This window comes from Dermacentor albipictus, chromosome 7 (assembly GCF_038994185.2).
Source record: "Dermacentor albipictus isolate Rhodes 1998 colony chromosome 7, USDA_Dalb.pri_finalv2, whole genome shotgun sequence".
Lineage (NCBI taxonomy): Eukaryota > Metazoa > Arthropoda > Arachnida > Ixodida > Ixodidae > Dermacentor > Dermacentor albipictus.
This window is the reverse complement of record NC_091827.1, coordinates 97,093,205-97,114,983: the sequence shown is the minus strand read 5'-3', so window position 1 is coordinate 97,114,983 and position 21,779 is coordinate 97,093,205. Positions and strand designations below refer to the sequence as shown.

General features: G+C 46.2%; 1 protein-coding gene across 1 annotated transcript in view; it reads right to left on the bottom strand.

Moving 5' to 3' along the window:
- The window catches only part of LOC135897104 (luciferin 4-monooxygenase-like), a 193,911-nt gene that overhangs the window by 48,960 nt on the left and 123,172 nt on the right, over positions 1-21,779 (bottom strand). The window contains exon 4 of the mRNA XM_070521381.1: positions 19,585-19,787. Within this exon, the coding sequence (XP_070377482.1) occupies positions 19,585-19,787 (203 nt within the window). The remainder of the gene's footprint in view (positions 1-19,584; positions 19,788-21,779) is intronic.

Genomic DNA, 21,779 nt, shown 5'->3' with positions numbered 1-21,779 from the left:
GGATCTTCGGCAGCAGTACGATAGGCGTACTGTTTGCACGCATGCGCAAACACACGAATATGGCCATGCTCCTTATGCAACTTTCACTACTCAGCCAAATGACAATTATAACTTGTTTAGTTGTGCGCACAAGCAAGCATTTACGGGAGCAGCGCTGCCGTTGTTCCACCCCTGATAATGTCAACAGAGAAATCACGTGCACTTTTGAAAAGAAATGCGCTTTCAGCACCGACCGCAGGTTCTGCAGCTTTTAGTGAGCAAACTTTAGTCTATAATTTTCGTAGAGTAGTAGCGGAAAGGTATCATAACAAACCCAAGTTTCGAAAAGGCTAAGCTTCCCCCTCCCCTTTCTTTCTACCTAGATATGCCAGTAAATAACACATCTTACAGATAGATGATCTATCTGTAGCATGTGTTAACAGATAAACACTGTGTGCACTGTATGAAACCCGGGTGTGCACTCGAGGGAGTGCCTAGCCAGGTAACATAGAGCGCACACACAGGTCACATCCTGCCGTAAACATAAAGGACACATCGAACATGAAAGATTATGTTTGCTTCCCTGAGTCTACGAAAGTATGAGTAAAGATGCTGTACACATGATTTATGTTTCCTCGAGTACACATAAATAACAAGGAAACATAAAGGTCATGGCTAATTTCATAGCTCAAATATGGTGCTTTAAAACACCTAAATTACTGAACATTCACTCGACAGTAATAGCGACATTTTTGGCGACACTGAAGAAATATTCAGCAAATTCTTGCGATTTATTTGCCTCAGAATAGCGACACGCTCCGAAAAATTTGCGTCCCACCATAGTTCGCGCAATTCCGTGAGAGAACGCTTTGTTTACTTAAAGGTGTTCCCTGGGCGCTCTAACGCAAAGCTATTACAATCTTTCCTATTCCTATTCAGCAATTAGCCCTCCAAGATTGGTCGACAACTTTTTTCGGCCACCCCCACTTCGCCTGTGCGTCACCGACGTCACCGAAACCACGATAGCTCCCCAACTGATATGACGTGTATACACTGATTATGCATGATTGGAGTGAACAAAATAAAAATAGTTATTTCTGATTCGACGCCTCTTCGCCATTAGCTCTCTGCTATTGGTGAAAAGTTATCAGGGTGCAACCGCTTCACGTACCTGTCATGCGACGTCACAACACCGCGAAAACTCACAGCGCAAAATGACATGTGCGCATGAAAGACGCATTAATATGCCCAAAACAATGATTTTTTTCTCAATAGACACATGCTGCCACATTCCGAAAAAAATAATAGACAGCTGCCGCTGATCGCTCATGCACTGGCTACTCGCACCTGCCTGAGTGCATGGGTGTACTTCCGCATAACAACACTTTTTGCGTGGCCCTGTAGCGTTTTCAAGCACTTTCGGCACGTTTACGACATCGCTCTCCCAATTTTCTTTGCTGAGGATTCCTCTTAGCTGCATTCTTAAGCTTCCTTTGCACACCGCCGCGATTTTGGACCATTCACCGCAAGCTAAGTAAGGGAAAGCGGGCCAATCGCAGACGCCGACACCGCCCTGATCATCCGATTATCTATTTTGAGTGCGCTGGCTCGGGCCCGTCGAATCGCTTTCCACTTGAGCGTGTTCCTCGCCTCCTGACAGCATATTACAAACAAAAAACCGCTTCATGTAGGTAATATTATTCATTCTGAAAGCAAAGTCACCTCCTGTATTCTAGGAGAGCGTTTAATAGGGCTGTTCAGGCAACTCCACAGGATCGCTCACCGCCCGGTACTTGCGTAGGCGGCTACGCAAATTTGACGTCAGGGGATCGGAATAAAGAAATATAGGAATAGTTTTACGTTATAGGGCCCCAATTCTGCACTCAGCCCTCGAGGATTGATAGAAAAATTTGCTGGCCACTGCTATAGCGCCTGTCTATCATGCGACGTCACGAAAACAGCGAAAACGCCCCATCTGATATGATATGTCCACACTGATTATGCATGATTGGATCAAACGGAACAAAAATAATAGGTTGTGATTCGATGACTTTTCCGCCATTAGCGAAAAAGGCGTCGTTTGACCGATTGTTATTGGTGACACGTTTTCGGGCTGCGCCCATGGAGTTCGGCTGTCTGTCTCGCGGCGTGAGAAAACCGCAAAAACTCACCGCTTGTACGCGGTAAAGTGTACGCGGTAAAGACGCATTATTATGCGGAACAAAGCAGAATCTTTGGTAATACTCTGGGACTGGCTCTTTCCGAGAGCAATAGAACATGGCTGTCCGCCGATCGCTCTGGCACTGGCTACTCGTAGTTGTCGGGGAGCATGGATTTATTTGCGTAAAATTAAAGATTTTTCTCGGGTGCTGCAGACGGGCTCCTTTCCGTCTCGCTCAAGGCTGAGCCACTACACTCCGGGTGTGGATCCCCGCTGCCCAGACTGCGACGAGGAACGATCCACTTTGAACCACATGCTGTGGCAATGTTCTGTGTTGCGCCTCTCGCCTTTCAACAGGCAAGAAGATTGGGATGAAGCCGTCAAGAGCGACAACCTTCGAGTCCAATTTCGGGCTGTCCAAAGGGCCTGCGCCACGGCTGAAGATCACGGTCTTCCACTCCCGGCGCGGGTGCGGCCCGCGACTACGACAACGTAGTCCCTTCGGACCAATTAAAGTTTCTTGTCTGTCTGTCTGTCTGTCGGCAGGACAACGTTATCAAGACTTTTCGACACGCATACGAAATCATTCTACCAGCTCTTCTTTGCTGAGTACATGTTCTAACGGCATTTTTAACCTTCCCTTGCACGCCACCGCAATTTTCGACCAGTCAACGCATGCAAGCTAAGTAAACGGAAACACAGCAATCGCAGACGTTGGCATCCGCCTCCTTATCCGATTATCTACTTTCAGTGTGCTGGCGCGGCCCAATTGAAGCTCTCTCCAATTAAAAGTGCTACTCGCCTCTTGCAAGCAATTAGATAAGAAAAGCTGCTCAATGTAAGCACTGCTATTCGCTTAGAAACCAATAAAAGTGACGCCCTATAAAGAAGTGGCGCGTTTGATTGGGTTTTTCAAACAACGCTGTGGGTTACCGCCCGATGCTTGCGTCGGTGCTTACCTAAATTTGACGGCAGGAGATTGGGATAAAAACAGATGAGAATACTATTACGTTATGCAGGAACACCTGGCTGACACCGGGCTCAGGGTGACGGCGCGCCCGTTACACAGGTGTTGTCCAGACAACTGGAATAATGAGGTTGTCCACGTTGACAACAGCTGCTCTGTGGCGTGAAATGCGTGGGCACATTATGCGGAAAGCATTACCGAGAGCTGAAAAAATGAGCAAAGATTGCATCGACGATTCGTGCATCAAAAGGCCGAATGTCAGTTTCCTCACTTGTTTTTTCGACGAATTCACAATGAATTCTACCGCATACGTATTTTTTAAGAAAGTCACAGTACTCCCTAGGAGCGAAGCATTTATTGCGATAGGAAAGTATTGGGAAACAACAAATAGCAAGTCTGGTTGTTCCATTGGTCGTGTAGATTCCAGTGAACGTTTTCTTACTAATTACGTTACCAAGCATGCATGGTCTCATGCCTTGCTCGGGTAAGCATGAGCAGGCCTCACTCAACAACCGCGATCACTCCCTGTGACAACACTGGCACGTTGAAAAGTGGCAGCAGCGGTGAACGAATCGCCCTTCGGCCTGCCTCACACATGAAAGCGAACTATCGCGACACGAAGCCATCTGCCATCGGCGTGCATAGCCTTTGTGCCCAAAGCAGGTTCTTATTCATTATTCAGAGATACCCCGCTTTGCCCGCGGGCGTGCAAGCAGGGGCGTTACAACTTCGAAAAAAACACATCGTCATTCACATTCACTTGGTTACAAGATAAACGATTCCACTCTGTTACAGTTTAGGCAAAAAAATGAATTAGCATAAAGGTTCATTCTAGTTCGGTATTCTCGAATTTTAAAGTCATGATCTGCTCTCTTAGATACATAGTGCGGTGGTTTAAAATAAGTGTCTCTATTAATTCCGGTTTTGTCATTATATATGCTAAATAGCAATCTTAGACGTAGTTTTCTTCGAGACGAGAGCACTTCCCGTCCGAGCTCACTTTTCATTGCAGTGCAGCTCTCCACTCGCTTGTATTGCCCAAGAACGAACCTTGCCGCTCTGTTTTTTATTCTTTTCATTTGGTCGATCAAGGTTTTCTGGCGAGGGTCCCAAACACAACACGCATACTCCAAGATAGGACGAACGAATGAAATATAAGCAGTGTTTTATAGCGTAAAAGATGAACATTTCAAATTTCGCTGAATAAAATTTTGCGCCTTGGCTGCATTTGCAACTACAATACTCACATGTGCGTTCCAAGAACAATCACTTAAAAATGTCACACACAAATATTTATACGTAGATTGCTGGTCTATATCAATGTTCAAAAAATAACGGGTTTCTATCATTTTCGTTTTTTTTTGGTGAAAGGCACATGAGCACATTTTTTATATTTAGTTGCATTTTCCACTTCTCACACCATGAGACAATGTTAGTAAGATCAGCCTGCATATCGATTGAGTCCTGTTCATTTTTTTATTTTTCTATACACTACGCAGTCGTGAGAAAACAAGCGTAAACGCGAAGATATCCCGGCAGAAATATCGTTAATATAAACTAAGAACAATAGCTGCCCTGTAACAGACCCCTGAGGAACTCCCTATGTGACCTCGACCCAAGGAGAAGTAGCGCCGTTAGTATTACGCATTGCCGACGCTGCGACAAGTAATTGGCAATCCAGTTACACACTTCTAGACTAATATTTGCCTGATGAAGTTTTTGAAGGAGCAATGAGTGACACACCGTGTCAAACGCCGTTCGAAAATCTAAGAAGACAATGTCGGTTTGCCCGTTCTCATCCACCTCAGCCACTAGCTCGTGATAGAATTCATTTCGCTCTGTTGTGCAGGACAGTTCCTTGCGAAAACCGTGTTGATTATGAATGAATAATCTGTGTAATAAATGTTTCATTATTTCTTTGTACAAAATATGCTCTAATATTTTACAGGAAGTGGATGTTAAAGAGATAGGCCTAAATTTGTTTACGTATTTTTTGTGGAGCCCCCTATGAACCGGAACTACACGTGCCATATTGCAATCCTGCGGCAGCCCTCCAGTAGAAAGAGATTTAGTGTAGATTAGGTAGAGGTAGGATGAGATTGGCCAGGCACAGCGCTTAAATATGCGGGGAGAAATATCATCTGGGCCGGGCGCCTTAGTTTCATCAATACTTTGCAACAATGATTTGATACGGCCAATACTCAGTTCACAGGTTGCAATACTGGCTCAGCTCTCACATGAAACTTTCCAAAGGTTGTTTTGGGCAAGAATACAGAAAAAAAATAAAGCAAGCTGCGTTAACTATATCATAGGATAGAAACCTATTATGGTGAACAATTTCATTTACTCTCGTAGAGTCAGACCAGCATCCTGTTATGTATTTCCAAAAAGCTTTGGATTTGTTTTCATATTATCAATAAGTCGATTGAAGTACTGATCCATTGCAATGTGAACATTAGTTTTATATTCATTAGTTACTTCGACCAGCTTGCTAAATTGATAATTGCTTTGTGTTCTTTTAAAGGCGTTATACACTCGTCTTCTTTTCCTTATTAACCTCAGAATACTAGCCTTCACCCATGGTTTCCAACAGTTTTTCCGCCCAACTGAATGGACACTCGGTACGTACTTTTCCGGCAGTTCTGTAACTTTTGTTTTAAAAAAAGACCGCATTTGTACAACATCAGAATTCTCGCTAACACAATCGAAAACAGACAAATGAGCAAATAATTCCTGTGAAATGGCACAATAATCACCTTTAGCATAGAAAAATACCTTCTTCGATTGGCTTGGCTTGGGTCGTTTGATTGCGTATTTAATGTTAGCCACGACAACGAGATGGTCACTGATACCTGGGATACAAGTGACAGATTCTACAACATTAGGTGAGTTACAGAGCCACAGGTCCAAATCGTTATTGTTGCGTGTAGGCGCACTCACGTAATGAGTAAAGCCGAATGTATCAACAGAGTTTTTCATTTCCAAATTTTCGCAACAGCCAGTCATAGTAATAGAACCTCCATTAGACCAGTTCAAATCTGGAAAGTTGAAATCGCCGGCAAGAATTATTTGCTCCGATGTTTTAGAGACAATCGCATGCCGTTGCTGCAGCGTAGTCGCATCAGAACATGGTAGTCGATAAAATGCACCGGCAATAAACGAGGTCTTATTAGCAAGGGTCACTTTGCTCCAAACTGATTCTGCGTCATCGTGTCCGATATCAAGCAAAGTTGACCGTAAAGAAGAACGAACTAACAAGAACACCCCTGCACCCGTTCGTGCCCTATCGTTTCGATAAGCGCCAAAGTGGTTAGGAAACACCTCATTGTCACCGATGGACGGGACCAGCCACGATTCTGTCCCAAATACAACGTCAGCTTTCAAGGATTCAATGAGGCCCGCAAATTCATCTACTTTGTTCACAATGCTTCTGCAATTTACAATAGCTGTTACATAGTGTGAGGCAGGGGCCGTCTTGCGGACAGGGTGTCACTTGTCTTTGTCCCTGGTGAAGGCCTTACCGTGAACAATCAGCTTGTCAAAACTTAGCTTAACCTTACTGTTGGTGTCCGTTATTTTTGTTTTAGCATATTTCCATAATTGTTTCCGGATATCACGTGTTTCTGGTGCATAATCGTGGTCGACACTGTATTCAGACCCCCTGAATGTTTTTCGTTTTTGAGAATATCCATTTTTTTCCATGTCGGAGGAAAAACTAACAACAATCGGTCGTTTAAACTTTTTTGTTGTAGCGACCGACACGGTGGGCTCTTTGCACTGTCTTCAGTTGTATTGCAAGGCGGGCCTGATAGATACCTCTAATCAGTTCTGACTTTTTCCACGTTTCTCCCTCGTCATCTTTAACGCCATAAAAAACAAGATTAGTCCTTCAACTTCTATTCTCAAGGTCGACACTTTTTGTATGCAGTTCCTCAACTTCCTTCGTGGGCTGTTCGACTGCATTTACATGCTCGACTACTGCCTTGTTAAGAGTTACAATCTGTCCTTCAGCTGTTTCCAGCTTGCCATTAACCCATTAGGGACCGGTTTCTTTTTTTTCTTGCTATCTTGAAATAAATCTAATATATTAACTTACCTTTATACTAATAATTCACATGCAAAAAATTATTACTCTTGCCTAATTAGTTTTTAAAATATAGCCCGTGACCATATGGTCACGCTGGGCCCCTACGCTACAGCAAAATGCGCGAAGTTAAAAACATTTATTTCAAGCCATGAACCGCCATAAAAAACATACATAGCGAATAGTCGAGCACTTATTTAGTGTGATATGGTTTAAATCATGGAATACACATGCCGACGTCATACTTTGTGCGTTTTGGGTGCACCGCGTTGTTGCAATTATCTCATGCACACTTTCACCTCTTGCCATTAGGTATTGGCGCAACAAAGTGGGCCACTTGGTCATACCCTGTACCAGTCAGGACATCACCAGTCTTTGGGATTCTGCATTGACCAGGCCCTCTAGGCTTATTGCCCCATCGCATCAGGTAGCTTTGTGCAATTTGCCTGCGGAACTCCACGTGCGTGACGTTGAGCCCTGTGCTACGAATTAACGTCCAAGTGTTGCTGATAGATACATCACAAAGTCAAGTGAAAATCGGCCACCACCACTTTTTGCCACGGATTGCAAACCTGTAGGCACCTACATTTGCATCCATCTGGTCCGTACCTCCCATAAATATTGTACTGAGCAACAGTGTTTGGACGGGCCTCCTTGATTCGATTCTTTTGAATACGAGAGTACCTGTCTGCATATGACATTGACTCTACGCCTTGAATGGTGCTTACGGTCGTTACTACAGAATTGTCCATCCAGCGGACAACAATTATCCCATTGTCGCTCAGCACGGGCTCTTCGTGCTTGCGAGGTTGGCGCTTGACGAGTTCTGGTCCAGCGATAGGGCATTCTTTGGGAACATGGTTCTGCTTCACTGTGCCCGTGCCTTCGTAGCCCTGTGCCTTGAGATGCCTGAGTAGCTGCATGCTTGTGAATAAATTATCAAAATAGAAAAAAAAAGGAAGGTTGTGCGTCTCTGCTGCCAGCTCACCCCGCATTTGAAGAAGTGGCGCCGCTGCTTTTCCGAAGTTCTTTTCATATTTTTAGATATTCCGAGATCCCCTGCTTGACTTGATACCCTTTGAGGTTTACAAGGTATCCGTTCTTGGCATTTAGCCGCCATACTATATGCCCGAAGCGGATAGGCTTTCCGCGTATGAACTGTTTCCAGTCATGACGACCATAATACTCAATCATACTTTCGTCATAGCTCAGGTGAGGCACAGGTTGAAAGTGCTCCAGAAATCTTGTTTTCAATAGTGCCATCAATGGGCGCAACTTTGCCAAATTGTCACTTAGGGTTAGGCTTGCATTTCGCTCCGTGCAGGAATCACATTATCTGTATGAAGCGATTTCTTCGCATAGCATTCTAGGTCATCGTGTTGCACATATCCGTGCCGCTGTCCCGATAGCACTTTTTCTCTGGCAAGCGGTTATAGCCGGAAAAAACAAGTACTCCAAGAAAACTAATCTTAATTCTTCTTTGGTAACCTTTGGATCAGGCATATTCAATATAACGTTTCTTGTTTGTTCGTCAAAAAAGAGTTCGAACAACTCAACAGCTGAAAAGTCCCTTTAAGCAGCAAGGTTTGGGTCGGGAAATATGCCAAGGCTTTTCTGGAGATCACCCTTCGTCCACTTCGAAGCAGTGGATAATTTCGCAGGAATGGCCGCATGAACTGCAGCAGAAGACACCTCTGATGTTCCGTCACTTTGCCCGCCGGGGTCGTTGCGGTCAGACTCGCATCCACCAATGCTGCGTCCGTCGGAGAAAACAGCTTCAGCGCCGGCTCATAGCTGCCGCCCGCTTAGATTCTCAATGAGCCTGTCTGAGTCTTCATCGGCCGAGTGCTCATCCAAATAGGTGCTAGCCTATATCGAGCTGCCAGATCTGGCAGCTCGATATAAATCACTGACACATCGTCATCTTCCTCTTCGAGTATCTTCGCTATTTCTTCCAACGTCTACCTATTCAGACAATAAAATAACAAATAACCACTGTGGGAACGCGCCAGCAGCCGTGCAAGAGATGAGAATGCAGTTTGAAAAAAAAAAACAAAAAGTTCGGTATCCTAAAGGCCTAGCGTGACCATATGGCAACGCACAAGATAACGTACTCGTTCATGGATAAAGCAAACATAATTCTTTCCCAAATGCTCATCGGAAGTCACATATTCAAAGAGCAATATGGAGGTAACGATATCCAACAATTGCTTAAGCAAGTAGTGAAGAAAAAAAAACACTTAACCTTTGGAGCGATGCATCGCGACGCTACTCGCATAGCAACACTTATTCCCGCCTCTGCGAGGGGCTCCCACAAAACGACTGACAGCTGCTGACACTTGGTATCCATAAAGGGGACTCTAATCTGTCAATCGGCATGTCAAAGGCGATTTTGGTGCCGTTTTGTTAACCTTAATTAATTGAAATCCACTGTGCAGACTAACGTGACCATATGGTCACGCTGGTCCTTAATGGGTTAATTTATATGGGCATAGCTTCATGTTTTACAAATTCTGCCTCGATGGCCTCGATGGTTACCTAGACGTTACTGCCTCATGGGACATGTAATGGTTTCGCATTTATAACAGCAGAAAGCGCTCAGCAATCAGAAAAATTCTGAGAGAAACGTGCTATATTCCTCTCTTTTTGTAAGCGTATACCAAGCCCATGTCATGTATCTATGATTGACGAATTGTATGGCAGCCGGGCCTTACGAAGTGCTTGCATTTTCGCAGCTGGAGACGAAGTCATTCGCTGCCACAAGAACAACAAAGACAGAAAAAAAATCGCCAGGTGTCCTTAGCTATCGCCTAAGAGACGCGAAGTCATACCTTGAAAAGTCCACTGTAAATCGCTTTATTCCACCTTAATCCAGAAACCTCCTTTATTCACCTTAATGTACCGTAATCTGCCTTAATTCTCTTTTCTCCACCCTAATCCACCATAATACACCTTAATCTACCCTGATCCGCCTCAATCCCTCTTCATCCAGCTTATTCCACCCTAATGTACCACTCCTTACTCCACCTCAACGCACGCTAACCTACCTTAATCAGCCTGAATTCTCCTTTATCCAGCTTAATCCGGCATAATGCACCTTAATTCTGCCAGCCCACCCTTAATCCTCCACAATATACTGTAATAGACCTTATTCCACCATAATCCTCTTTATTACACGTTATTCCACCCTCATCCAGCTTAATCCAACCTCTTAAATATTGTTGCGGGAAGAAAGCAGGCCCACGAGTGTAAAATAACTTATATTTACAAATGATGGATATGGCGTTCAGGCAACCGCCAGACTTCGTCTTTTTCTAGTCCAACTCAACGTCTTCCTTCACTTCACCGTAACATCACCCTCCCGGTGGGGGAGCTCCGTCCCGGTGCAAGTTAAACAGCCTCACTTATTGGGGGGACATAGGGCTTGAGCCTGGTGACGTGAACAACATCACTGGTTAAGTTGGGAGGCACGGAAGGCTGACCGAGTGGGGCGATCTCGTAGGTCACGTCGGACAGTTGGCGTAAGATCTGGTACGGACCAGAAAAACGGGACAGTAATTTTTCCGACAAGCCGACACGACGTGAAGGCGTCCAGAGAAGGACAAGGGAACCAGGTGAAAAATGGTGGTCTCGGTGCCGAAGGTCGTAGCGTCGCTTTTGAGAAGCTTGCGAGACTGTGAGGCGATGACGGGCGACATCTCGGGCCTGGGCGGCTAAGTCAATAGCCTCGCGAGCGTAAGCAGTGCTGGGTGACTGTACTGCGGAAGGTAGCAACGTGTCAAAAGGCAAGGTGGGGTCGCGGCCGTACAAAAGGAAAAATGGTGAAAATCCGGCAGTGTCGTGACGGGACGAGTTGTATGCGAAAGTGACGTATGGTAAAGCGACGTCCCAGTCGCGGTGATCGTTGGAGACGTACATGGCGAGCATTTCAGTGAGTGTGCGGTTGAGTCGCTCGGTGAGGCCGTTCGTTTGAGGGTGGTACGCGGTAGCAATCCGATGTTCTGTAGAACAGGAGCGGAGCAGATCATCAACGACCTTCGATAGAAAGTAGCGGCCGCGATCCGTCAGCAACTGGCGAGGGGCGCCGTGGTGCAGGATGACGTCTTTTAGTAAGAAGTCGGCGACATCTGTAGCGCAGCTGGTTGGCAGGGCTCGTGCGATGGCATATCTAGTGGCATAATCGGTTGCTACAGCAATCCATTTGTTTCCTTTGATGGAAATTGGAAACGGACCAAGGAGGTCGAGGCCCACACGGAAGAAGGGCTCTGTAGGTATATCAATGGGTTGAAGCAAACCAGCGGGAGGCATAGCAGGCGTCTTCCGGCGCTGACACAGGTCGCAAGAAGCGACATAACGGCGCACAGAGCGATAAATGCCAGGCCAGAAGAAGCGGCGCCGCAGGTGGTCGTAAGTACGAGTGACGCCCAGATGTCCAGCAGTAGGAGCGTCATGAAGTTGCTGGAGCACGGTGAGTCGAAGGTGCTTGGGGACGACTAGGAGGAGCTCCGGGCCGTCAGGACGAACGCTACGACGGTATAAAGTTCCATCGCGCAAGGTGAACATCCGAAGGGACGGGTCATTGGGCGAGGAGCTTAGGCGGTCCATAAGTGTTCGAAGAACAGGATCCTTGCGCTGCTCGTCGCCAATGTGGAGGAAGCCGGAGAGGGACAGAATACTGATGTCCGAGTCTGCATCGGTATCGTCCGGTTGATCCACGGGATTGCGGGACAGGCAGTCAGCGTCTTTATGCAGGCGTCCTGACTTATATATAATAGAAAATGTATATTCTTGTAGGCGCAATGCCCAACGTGCAAGTCGTCCAGTTGGGTCCTTCAAAGAGGAGAGCCAGCAGAGGGCGTGATGGTCGGTGACAACGCAGAAGCTCCGACCGAAAAGGTACGGGCGAAATTTCGCGACCGCCCATACGAGCGCGAGACATTCTCTCTCAGTAATGGAGTAATTTCGCTCGGGCGTGGAAAGGCGGCGGCTAGCGTAAGCGATGACACGGTCTTGGCCCTGTTGACGCTGAGCGAGGACAGCGCCGATGCCATGACCACTCGCGTCAGTTCGTACTTCAGTGGGCGCAGAAGGGTCAAAGTGGGAGAGAATCGGGGAAGTGGTAAGCCGCTCAATCAGGGTAGAGAAGGCTTTCTCCTGTAGCGGTCCCCAAGAGAAAGAGGCGTCTTTCTTAAGAAGGTCAGTGAGAGGGTGAGCGATGTCCGCAAAATTTTTCACAAATCGCCGAAAATAAGAGCATAAGCCCAGAAAACTACGGACATCGTTCGTTGAACAAGGTACAGGAAAATTTCGCACGGCGTGAACTTTCTGTGGATCAGGTTGGATTCCGGCGGCGTTGACGAGATGACCAAGCATGTTAATTTCACGGCGACCGAAATGGCACTTGGAGGAGTTTAGCTGAAGGCCAGCCCTGCGAAACACGGAGAGTATGGTTGTGAGGCGCCGCAGGTGGCTCTCAAAGTTCGGCGAAAACACAATCACATCGTCGAGGTAACACAGGCATGTAGACCACTTCAAGCCGCGCAAGAGAGAGTCCATCATGCGCTCGAATGTAGCTGGCGCATTGCATAATCCAAAGGGCATGACTTTAAATTGGTACAGACCGTCCGGTGTGACAAAGGCGGTTTTCTCGCGGTCCATCTCATCGACGCTAATCTGCCAATAGCCGGAGCGGAGGTCAATTGATGAAAAGTATTGGGATCCGTGAAGGCAGTCAAGAGCGTCATCAATGCGAGGCAAGGGATAAACATCCTTCTTTGTTATCCGGTTGAGGTGACGGTAGTCAACGCAGAAGCGCCACGAGTTATCTTTTTTCTTTACTAAGACAACCGGTGATGCCCACGGGCTACTGGAGGGTTCAATGATGTCCTTGTCCATCATCCTGTCTACTTCTTTCTGTATGATGGCCCTTTCTGTTGCCGAAACACGATATGGCCGCCTATGAATGGGGCTGGCGTCACCGGTGTTGATGCGATGCGTGACAACAGATGTCTGGCCAAGTGGACGGTCGTCCAAATCAAAGATGTCCCGATAAGATGACAGGAGATGACGAAGAGCTGTTGTTTGCTCGGAAGGAAGGTCGGGGGCGATCATCTTAGAAACATCGTCCGCAGGCGTCGAGTACGAAGGAGTGGATGACAAAGGTCCGTTCGTACTGAGGAAGGATTCAGAGGTCAAAAAAGAAATCTGAAATTCTTCCAAAGGAGTGATATGCGCTATGGCGATACCGTGTGGCAAAACATGTGACGAGAACCCAAAATTGAGGATGGGCACGCGAGCGCAGTTTTCGCGGATCCGAATTAAGGTGCTCGGTAGGGCAATATTACGCGACAAAACCACGTCAGTAAGCGGCGACAGGACGTACTCGCCATCAGGTACGGGAGGACAGGGCGTCAGCAGGACATTTGTAGCAGCCTGTGGAGACAGCCTTGCAAATTCAGCAGCACATAAGCGGTGTGGAGCACAAGTGGTTGCGTCGGCAGGAAGCGGCAGGTCCAACTGTACAACACCTGCGGAGCAGTCAATTTGGGCAGAGTGTTTCGAAAGGAAGTCGAGGCCGAGAATTAGGTCGTGTGGGCAGTGTTCAAGGACGATAAATAGAACAACGGTATAATGGCCCCCAATGGTCACACGTGCTGTGCACATTCCAAGGACAGGTGACGTACTCCCATCGGCGACTCGCACGGTGCACGGTACGGCGGGGGTCAGAACCTTTTTGAGCCGGCGGCGGAGAGCAGCGCTCATAACTGAAAGCTGCGCTCCTGTATCAACGAGAGATCTAACCGGAACGCCATCGACTTCAATGTCCAGCAGGTTTCCACATGTAGGCAGGGTCAATAGAGGATTTGTGGGCCGGGTCGGAGTTGCAGCTTCACCTCCGGGAGCTGCACCGCCTAGTTTCCCGAAGCGAAGCGACCGGTTGCAGAAGGGGACGAAGAGCGGTGAACGAGAGGCGAACGGGACCTACGACCTTGCGGAGACGGGGATCGGCTGGATCTTGGTGGAGCACTGTCGGCGTTGATGTTCCTAGTCGGCGTATAGGGCGAGAAAGTGCGATTGTCGGGTACTTGGCTGTAGTGACTCGGAGACGACCACCGAGGAGGCGACGACCAGTGGTTGCGGCAATGACGGGCGATGTGTCCAATACCGGAACAATTAAAACAGATGGGTTTATCATCCGCTGTGCGCCATTCAGCTGGGTTGCGACGGAGTGGTGGAAAGCTTTGCGTCCGGGAGCGAGCGGTCGGAGAAATTTGGTAGGTGTTGGTATGGCGGACTGAGCAGAGAGATGGAATGCCCAAACTTGCTATTTCCTCCCGAACGACCGCTTGTATAAGGGAGATAGCGGGTACGCTTTCCCGACAGTCTGAACGAACGGGAGCCGGGGCCATGGCCTCAAGCTCACGGCGAACGATGCGCGTTATTTCTTCCGGTCCTGCGGGCTGAACGAACCTCGGCGGGTCTTCGCAAGAAGATGTCGCGGCGGTATTGGGCAACCGGTCGAAAGTTTGAGTGACGCGGCGGCCCTTCGCTTGTTCGAAGCGCCGGCACTCCTTAATAATTGCATCCACAGTGGCACAATCCTTACACATCAAGAGATTGAAGGCATCGTCTGCAATACCTTTCAATATATGGCCAATCTTGTCTGCCTCGGTCATGTTGTCATCAGCCTTGCGACAGAGGGCCAGCACATCCTGTATGTACACGACATAGGATTCTGTGGACGTCTGAGCGCGGCACGCAAGTTCTTTTTTAGCTGCCAGCTGACGACCGACAGGTCTGCCGAACAGGTCTCGCATTTTTTCTTTGCAAACATCCCAGCTCGTTAGGTCAGCTTCATGTGTGTCATACCATTGCTTCGCAGTTCCCTTCAGATAAAATATTACGTTTGCAAGCATCATTGTAGGATCCCACCTGTTGTTGTCGCACACTCGCTCGTACATCGTAAGCCAGTCCTCGACGTCGACGTTGTCCGTGCCACAAAATGTTCCCGGGTCCCGTGGGTGAGTGAGGATGACCGTGGGCACGGGCTGCCGAGGCGTTGTCGCTTGTGTCGGTTGATTTGCCATTGTGGCAGCAGGTAGATGACGTCCGCTGCGAAGTTCCGTGGTGGTACCCCGCACCTTCCACCAAAATGTTGCGGGAAGAAAGCAGGCCCACGAGTGTAAAATAACTTATATTTACAAATGATGGATATGGCGTTCAGGCAACCGCCAGACTTCGTCTTTTTCTAGTCCAACTCAACGTCTTCCTTCACTTCACCGTAACAATATCATGAATTAACTTTGCTAAGCAATAATAATCTGTTATACACGGCTGGACAAGCTTTGCTTCGATTTTGGCCTTCCTTGCGTCGCGTGTTGTGCATGAAGGCGACCTCGAAACAGAGATTTAAGACTTTCGCCCTAAAGAAAAGCCTATGTGCTTGACTCGCAGATAATATTTCGAAGATTGCCGACTTTGTTCGCCGCTATCATTGTGCAATGAGTGCAACTTGATTTTGTGGGCACAGGTTCACTTAATGAAAATTCAACGAACGATTACGACACTCCCTAATGCGAAATTTGGGGGCAGCCTTATACGTGTATTCATTGCATGATATATTGGGTGGCACGGACAATTTCTCTCTTACGGAACGTTTCAAACGCAGGCTAATGCCTCGCTAAGGTAGAGGGCGCGAGAGCCAGCAGGTGGGTGACGCCTCGGAGCGATTCACAGCAGCCGCCGCCGACAGACCTCCCAGATGACACAAGCTCCTCTGTGCCATCTCGTAGCCATCGTAGCCGGACTACGCTTTTCTTTTCACCCTCTCGCCATAACCTCCTCTTCCGCTTTCCGTTCATCGTTCCGCGGCACCCTCATCCACCGCTTTCCCTCTCGCGACTTTCATACCCCGCTGGGCTCCGCGTTCGCTTTCATCTTACGCTGCGATCGTTCGCTCAGTTACGCCGACATTCGCCGTAGGACGGGCTTATAAGAGCTGCGCCCTAAAAACAAAGCAAATAAAAAGAACACTATTGAATCCATTTTTTACTGTACTATACGGTATCTCAATTAGGTGTAGGCGAACGGTGTCCATAGGAAGTAGAAGGTATGTAGAAAACTACACTGGAGGCCACGGCGAGTTGCATTTCCACAAGGTCTACCGGCACGCGCTCGAAGCTAAAAGAGCTGGTAGTCATCCGTTACTTCCGTTAGCAAACGTTCTCACAGGGCTATGAAACTTTGTTATACATTGCGGACTGATGCATGTGCGCATTCTCCTCCCCCGTACTTTGGTTCATTGCAGTGTTACGTTGATTTCGAGTACGCAGCGAACCACGTGTCTGAGCCCACGACCATGTGCGCGCCGTAAGCATACCGCCGAAGACGAGCTATGGAAAAAATCTCAAGGCAAACTATCAGTCTGTCGCCTAAGGCCAATGAACGTGGGCATGGATACAGTGGCCAGTTCGAACAAGCTCGACATGCCGTAATGACTGCACTGGCCCATTAAATCGGAACGTGTTTGCAGATGGTGCTACTGTAGCGCGAGCTGCGCACAATTGAAATTGATGCGTTCAAAGTTTTGCAAAGCATAGTTTAGACATAGGCCGTAACTACATTAATAAACAAGCTAGGTACGTAATCACCAAAAAACGAGTTAACTGACATCAATGCAAAAATGATGAATGCTTCTTGAAGTAGCTGCCAAAAACATCAAGTTAGCTTCCTTAGCATTGAAGGCTTCGCTTTTTGGTGTTAAATGTCTTTCGTTACTGTCAGAATAGTTGGTCGCTTGCTAAAACTATACGTAAGAAAACCATGTAAGGCTAATATCGCTTACATTCTTGCGATACACACGTCAATAGATTTGGCATAGTTGCACAGAAAAACACGAAAGACCTTACTCGGTCATGGATAAATCACGTGCACAAATGGCGCGGTTGTCACTCCGTGCATGACGCAATCGGAGCTAACTTATGAGGAATTTTTAGCTCGGGTGCTCCTTTTTAAATACATGTAAAAGGAAAATTCGTATTTCTCGGCAACCATTGCACCAATTTTGATGAGGCTTGTTGCATTTAAAAGAAAACTTATAATCTGGTGACTGCTGGTTTCGGGTTCTTGAAGATTGGCAAAAATCCAAAATTTTCGGAACACGAAACTGGCAAGCTTACAACTCTGTAACTCTGCAATGAAAAAAGACATCATAATTTTGTAAATTGCACCTAACAGTACATAGAGAGCGGACAAAATTTATAGGTTACACATAAATCTCAATATGTTCAGCAGTATGAAAATAAAGCTTTTGTGGGGCCCTTGTACACAACCTAACAAATTAAGGTAACATATAACATGACAAATCGAACTTATGCGCTTGCAATGATCCAAGGGATGCCGTTTACAGAATCACGATATCTATTCTTAATAGAGAGGCTTTAATTTGTCAACTTCGTGCTTCTATTTATTTCAAATCTTCGAATTTCTGAAAATTTGTTTAACAAATTCAGGCTCTTAATCGAAATTCCGCTTTCAATAGTCACTAGAATTAGCTTTCTCTCTCAAATGCGACAAATTTCATTAAAGTCGGTGCAGGGGTTGTCTCAGAAAAGCGTTTCAAAGTTGTGCATGTATTTGAATAGGCCGCGTCGGAGTTGAGCCCGAGCTAAAGCTTCCTTTTAAGCCTCTCGCTCGGTGTTACGAGGGGCGTAGCTCCGCAGTATTTTTGCCAATCCAAGAGCGAGTACTCGCGTTTCAGAGAGGTGACTTTGCCATAGTAGGTATAATCTAGACTAAAATTCGTGCTCATCAGGAGCTGCCACCCAGAAGTGTGCAGTTTGTTGCAGAAATTTCGCGCTTGCTGGGCTATTGAATCGGCATTCAACACATTCGTTCAAGAAATCGTGTGGGAGACCCGAGCACCAAGACAGAAGGTTGCGAATCCTCGCGTTACTGCTTTGACAGCGGCGGAGGGTGTCCGTACTCTATAAGAAAGGAAGCGCAGGAGTCCGAACAATACGAGTATGGCAGGCTTGGGCGCCGCAAGCTTGGGTGCAACCAGCAGGGCGATCATTTCTGTACCTTGTAGTGCCGAAACACCCTGTGCAAAACAAACGGGCGCACTACGAATAGGCAACGAGCAGGATCTGAAAATTAGTTCATAAGCACTCCTCTAGCTGTAACTTAGGTTAAGCATGAAACCTTTCTAATGCGGTAATTTATGCAAGCCGCGTATTTGGTTCCGTCATTTCTGTACGCTAGTGCACATATCGGCTCTGCAACACAGACAAGACAATCCACGTACCCCACTACGGTTACGTACCCAATGAAGCCAACTCGATGGTTGCTTATCTTTTCTGTTTCTTTTTTTTCTTTTTTGCAGCCTCGGTGCTTTATAGCCCGAAGACCATGTATATCGATTCTTTTACATTGTTGTTTGCCACACTCAAGCGCTGAAGTCTGTTGATGTCCTACCATGGTAGTAGCGCGGGCTTACGCAGGATCTGATTATTACTTTACCACTGGACCGTATCATACTGATATTACGATTGCGTTTTTTACTACACTAACAGTAAAACCGCAACTGCTTGGAAAGGCGCGTATTTTTTAAATCCGATTCCTTGTACTGCGACCGAATCGAACCAATTGCTCTGGTGTTACGATCGCTAGTAATAATAATGTGATCGCACAAAGAGCACAGGGAGCTTCATATGTTTGTAGTATAGGAGCCCGCCGTTTCCGGTTACAGCTACACATAATCCGAAAACTTGAATCACAGCGAGCCTGGCGTCGCTTCCGCGACGCCAGGCTCGTTGTTGGAAACGCGAGTGAACTTGTAGCATATGAAACTACAATGGCTTACTCCCCTTTCGTAACTGTTGCTTTCACTATTTCCGAAGGAAGTGTGAAAAAAAAAACACTTGAATGATGCCCCCGTCGACAGCTCTCTGATTTGGGTTTCAAGGGCAGTACATGTGCCACTTAAATAACTTTGTTAATTTCCTTTTGTTTAAAGGTTAATTACTATACTGGATATTTCTTGTTTTCTTTTTAGCGTAGGCCGAAAGTTAACCAGTACTTTTCGAAGAGAGGCCGACAGGAAGTAGAAATCATTAATATGTTTCACGTTAGCACTCTTTATATGTGGTTACTGCAGATAGCCCATCAACAAAGCTCCCTACAGTGATGGAAAAACCACCATTTCTTTACTTTAACAAGCCCGGGAGACAAAAGAGAAACCCATGCCGCTTTATACCATTTAATTTGCAGCCGTGCATACGCACATGACCGGTTCTGTCGTTTGTGTCAAAACAACTTTTCTGTCAACTACATTTGTGTATTTTTGTGTACGAATAAACTCAAACTTCATACTTAAAGTGGTGTCGCTCTTACCAGCACGATATGACTTGGGCGATTATGTTGCCGTGGGTAAGCTGCACTCCCTTCGGGAATCCTGTGGAGCCGCTAGAGTACATGATCGCCAACACTGCGTCTGGGTTCACATTTAGGGGAGCTTCGACGCCTTCCATAGATGACTGCGTCAGCTCGGACAGCATTCGTGTTCCTTCGCAAGCTCCAGTGGTAACAATGACACTCTGTAAAAAAGTCATTTCGGTTTCGCACACATCATCACAATAGCTATAATTCGCGCTGTGTCTTTTTTATTGAAATTAAAGTAAAACAGAGTTTTAGTGACCCTATAATGGTAATGTCTAGAAATTTTGGGATAATAGCACCAATAAAACTTTTAAAGTATTCTACGAAGAAAAAACCGTCATGGTGTTCAAAACTTTCGAGCATATAGTCATGTACACTCGGACACTATAGAGATAAAAGGCGACGACATGTTGTTTCACATTGAATCCCTAGATGTACGCGTTTGCAGAGCTCAAAGCAAATACACGAGAACGCGATTCAGTCTGGTATGAGCAGCTTACTTTCAGTGTTTTTCTTGAGTAAGGAACGCGCGCAGTACAAAAGGGCGTGCTCTGTTCATTGTCGTTGCTTTAAATTAGTCTGTGACCTGCCATCTTGTTTTCCTGTCCTCTTTATTTCTCCTCCTTCTATCTTGAAATTTGTTTGTATCCTTTCTTTTTTAAAGTGCAGGCAGATGTATTGCCCCTCTCGGTGGCAGTTGCCAACCTGCTCCCTTGCTATTTCCTTTTGTGGTGCTCGCATATGTGTGATTTAATCATATAAAATAATAATAATAACAATAATAATAATAATCTTCAATCAACAAATTATATATTAGAGCACACATGAACAGCTAAGGAGCCTCCTTACGGAGCTACTTTAATACTATACGCAAGATCATATGTTTACCCAAGACAAACATGGAAGACAAAACAATGTGAGATCAAGAAACAAATAGCGGAACAGAAAACGAGGAGGCGGTCGTATAAAGGAGTTAAATAGATTCAGAAATGAACGCAAAAACGTGGCAATACAGGAAAAACACGTATTACGTTCTTCTTTTTTCACTTGAGCCATAGGAGAGTATCTAATGCAACAAGACCTCACAGAAAATGCAGAATTCTGCCTTGCATACTTTTGTGCCACTAAAAATTGTACATGATCAAGAACCTTTGGTCAACGTACAATGCCATGGACCACCTTATGAAGGAACTGAAGGTATGACCTAATACGCGTTGATCTTAGAGGCGTGAGTATAATTGAGAGGGCTGGTCTATGGTTGCCAGAACGGCAAAAAGGGTGCTTGACTATAGATATCACTTTATTATGGACGCATTCAACGCAGTTAGAATTAGATGTGCACTTTTTCGCATCAAACCAGAGAGGCATGCTTTGGTTGTGGAAGGCACACAATGAAATAGAATTTGGAGTGGAAGTCGTGCACATACGACAAACCATGCTCAAAGCTGGAAGGGCACGAAGTTTCACATATTTTGCGTGTGGATGGAAGCAAAGCGTTTAATCGAAGTTCATATCAAGATGTTCCATTTCATTGACTCCGGCCAACGCAGCATCCCAAATGGCGTAAGAAAATTGCTCATGGTGTGTTTTCCGCAGATTACCTGACACTATAGTTTCGGAAGCATTTAAGAGTCTCTGCAGTATTTTGAGAGGGAGAAAACCTCTTTTTGAAGGTCAACACAATTGAGAACACTGATGATGATGATGTGTGGTGTTTTATGGCGCAAGGGCCAGGTTTGGCCAAAGAGCGCCATGACAAGTGGTAATGTTGACGATGTAATATGGAAGCTGTGACTTGGCTGTAAAGTGGCCTAAAAATAGTCGCTGTAAAATGCGTAAAATCTACGTGCTATAAAATTATGGGGATGACTAATGACGAATACTATAAACATTAAAATTCATCGTAGAATAATTATGCAAAATATAAAATATATAAGATGGTAAAATTACTTGGAGCACTGCCGCCTTCCCTGAACCCTTGAACCACAAGGGCCTAGAGGCATGTGCTATTCAAAATAATGATCATAGCGGCATCCTTTGAAGAGAGGAAGCGCTACGAATGTGTGGGGCTAATAACACGCAATATAAAATCTTTCAAAAAACCTAGGACGGCGTTGGTGTCAAAGAGTGGTTCTGGACAGAGTAACATA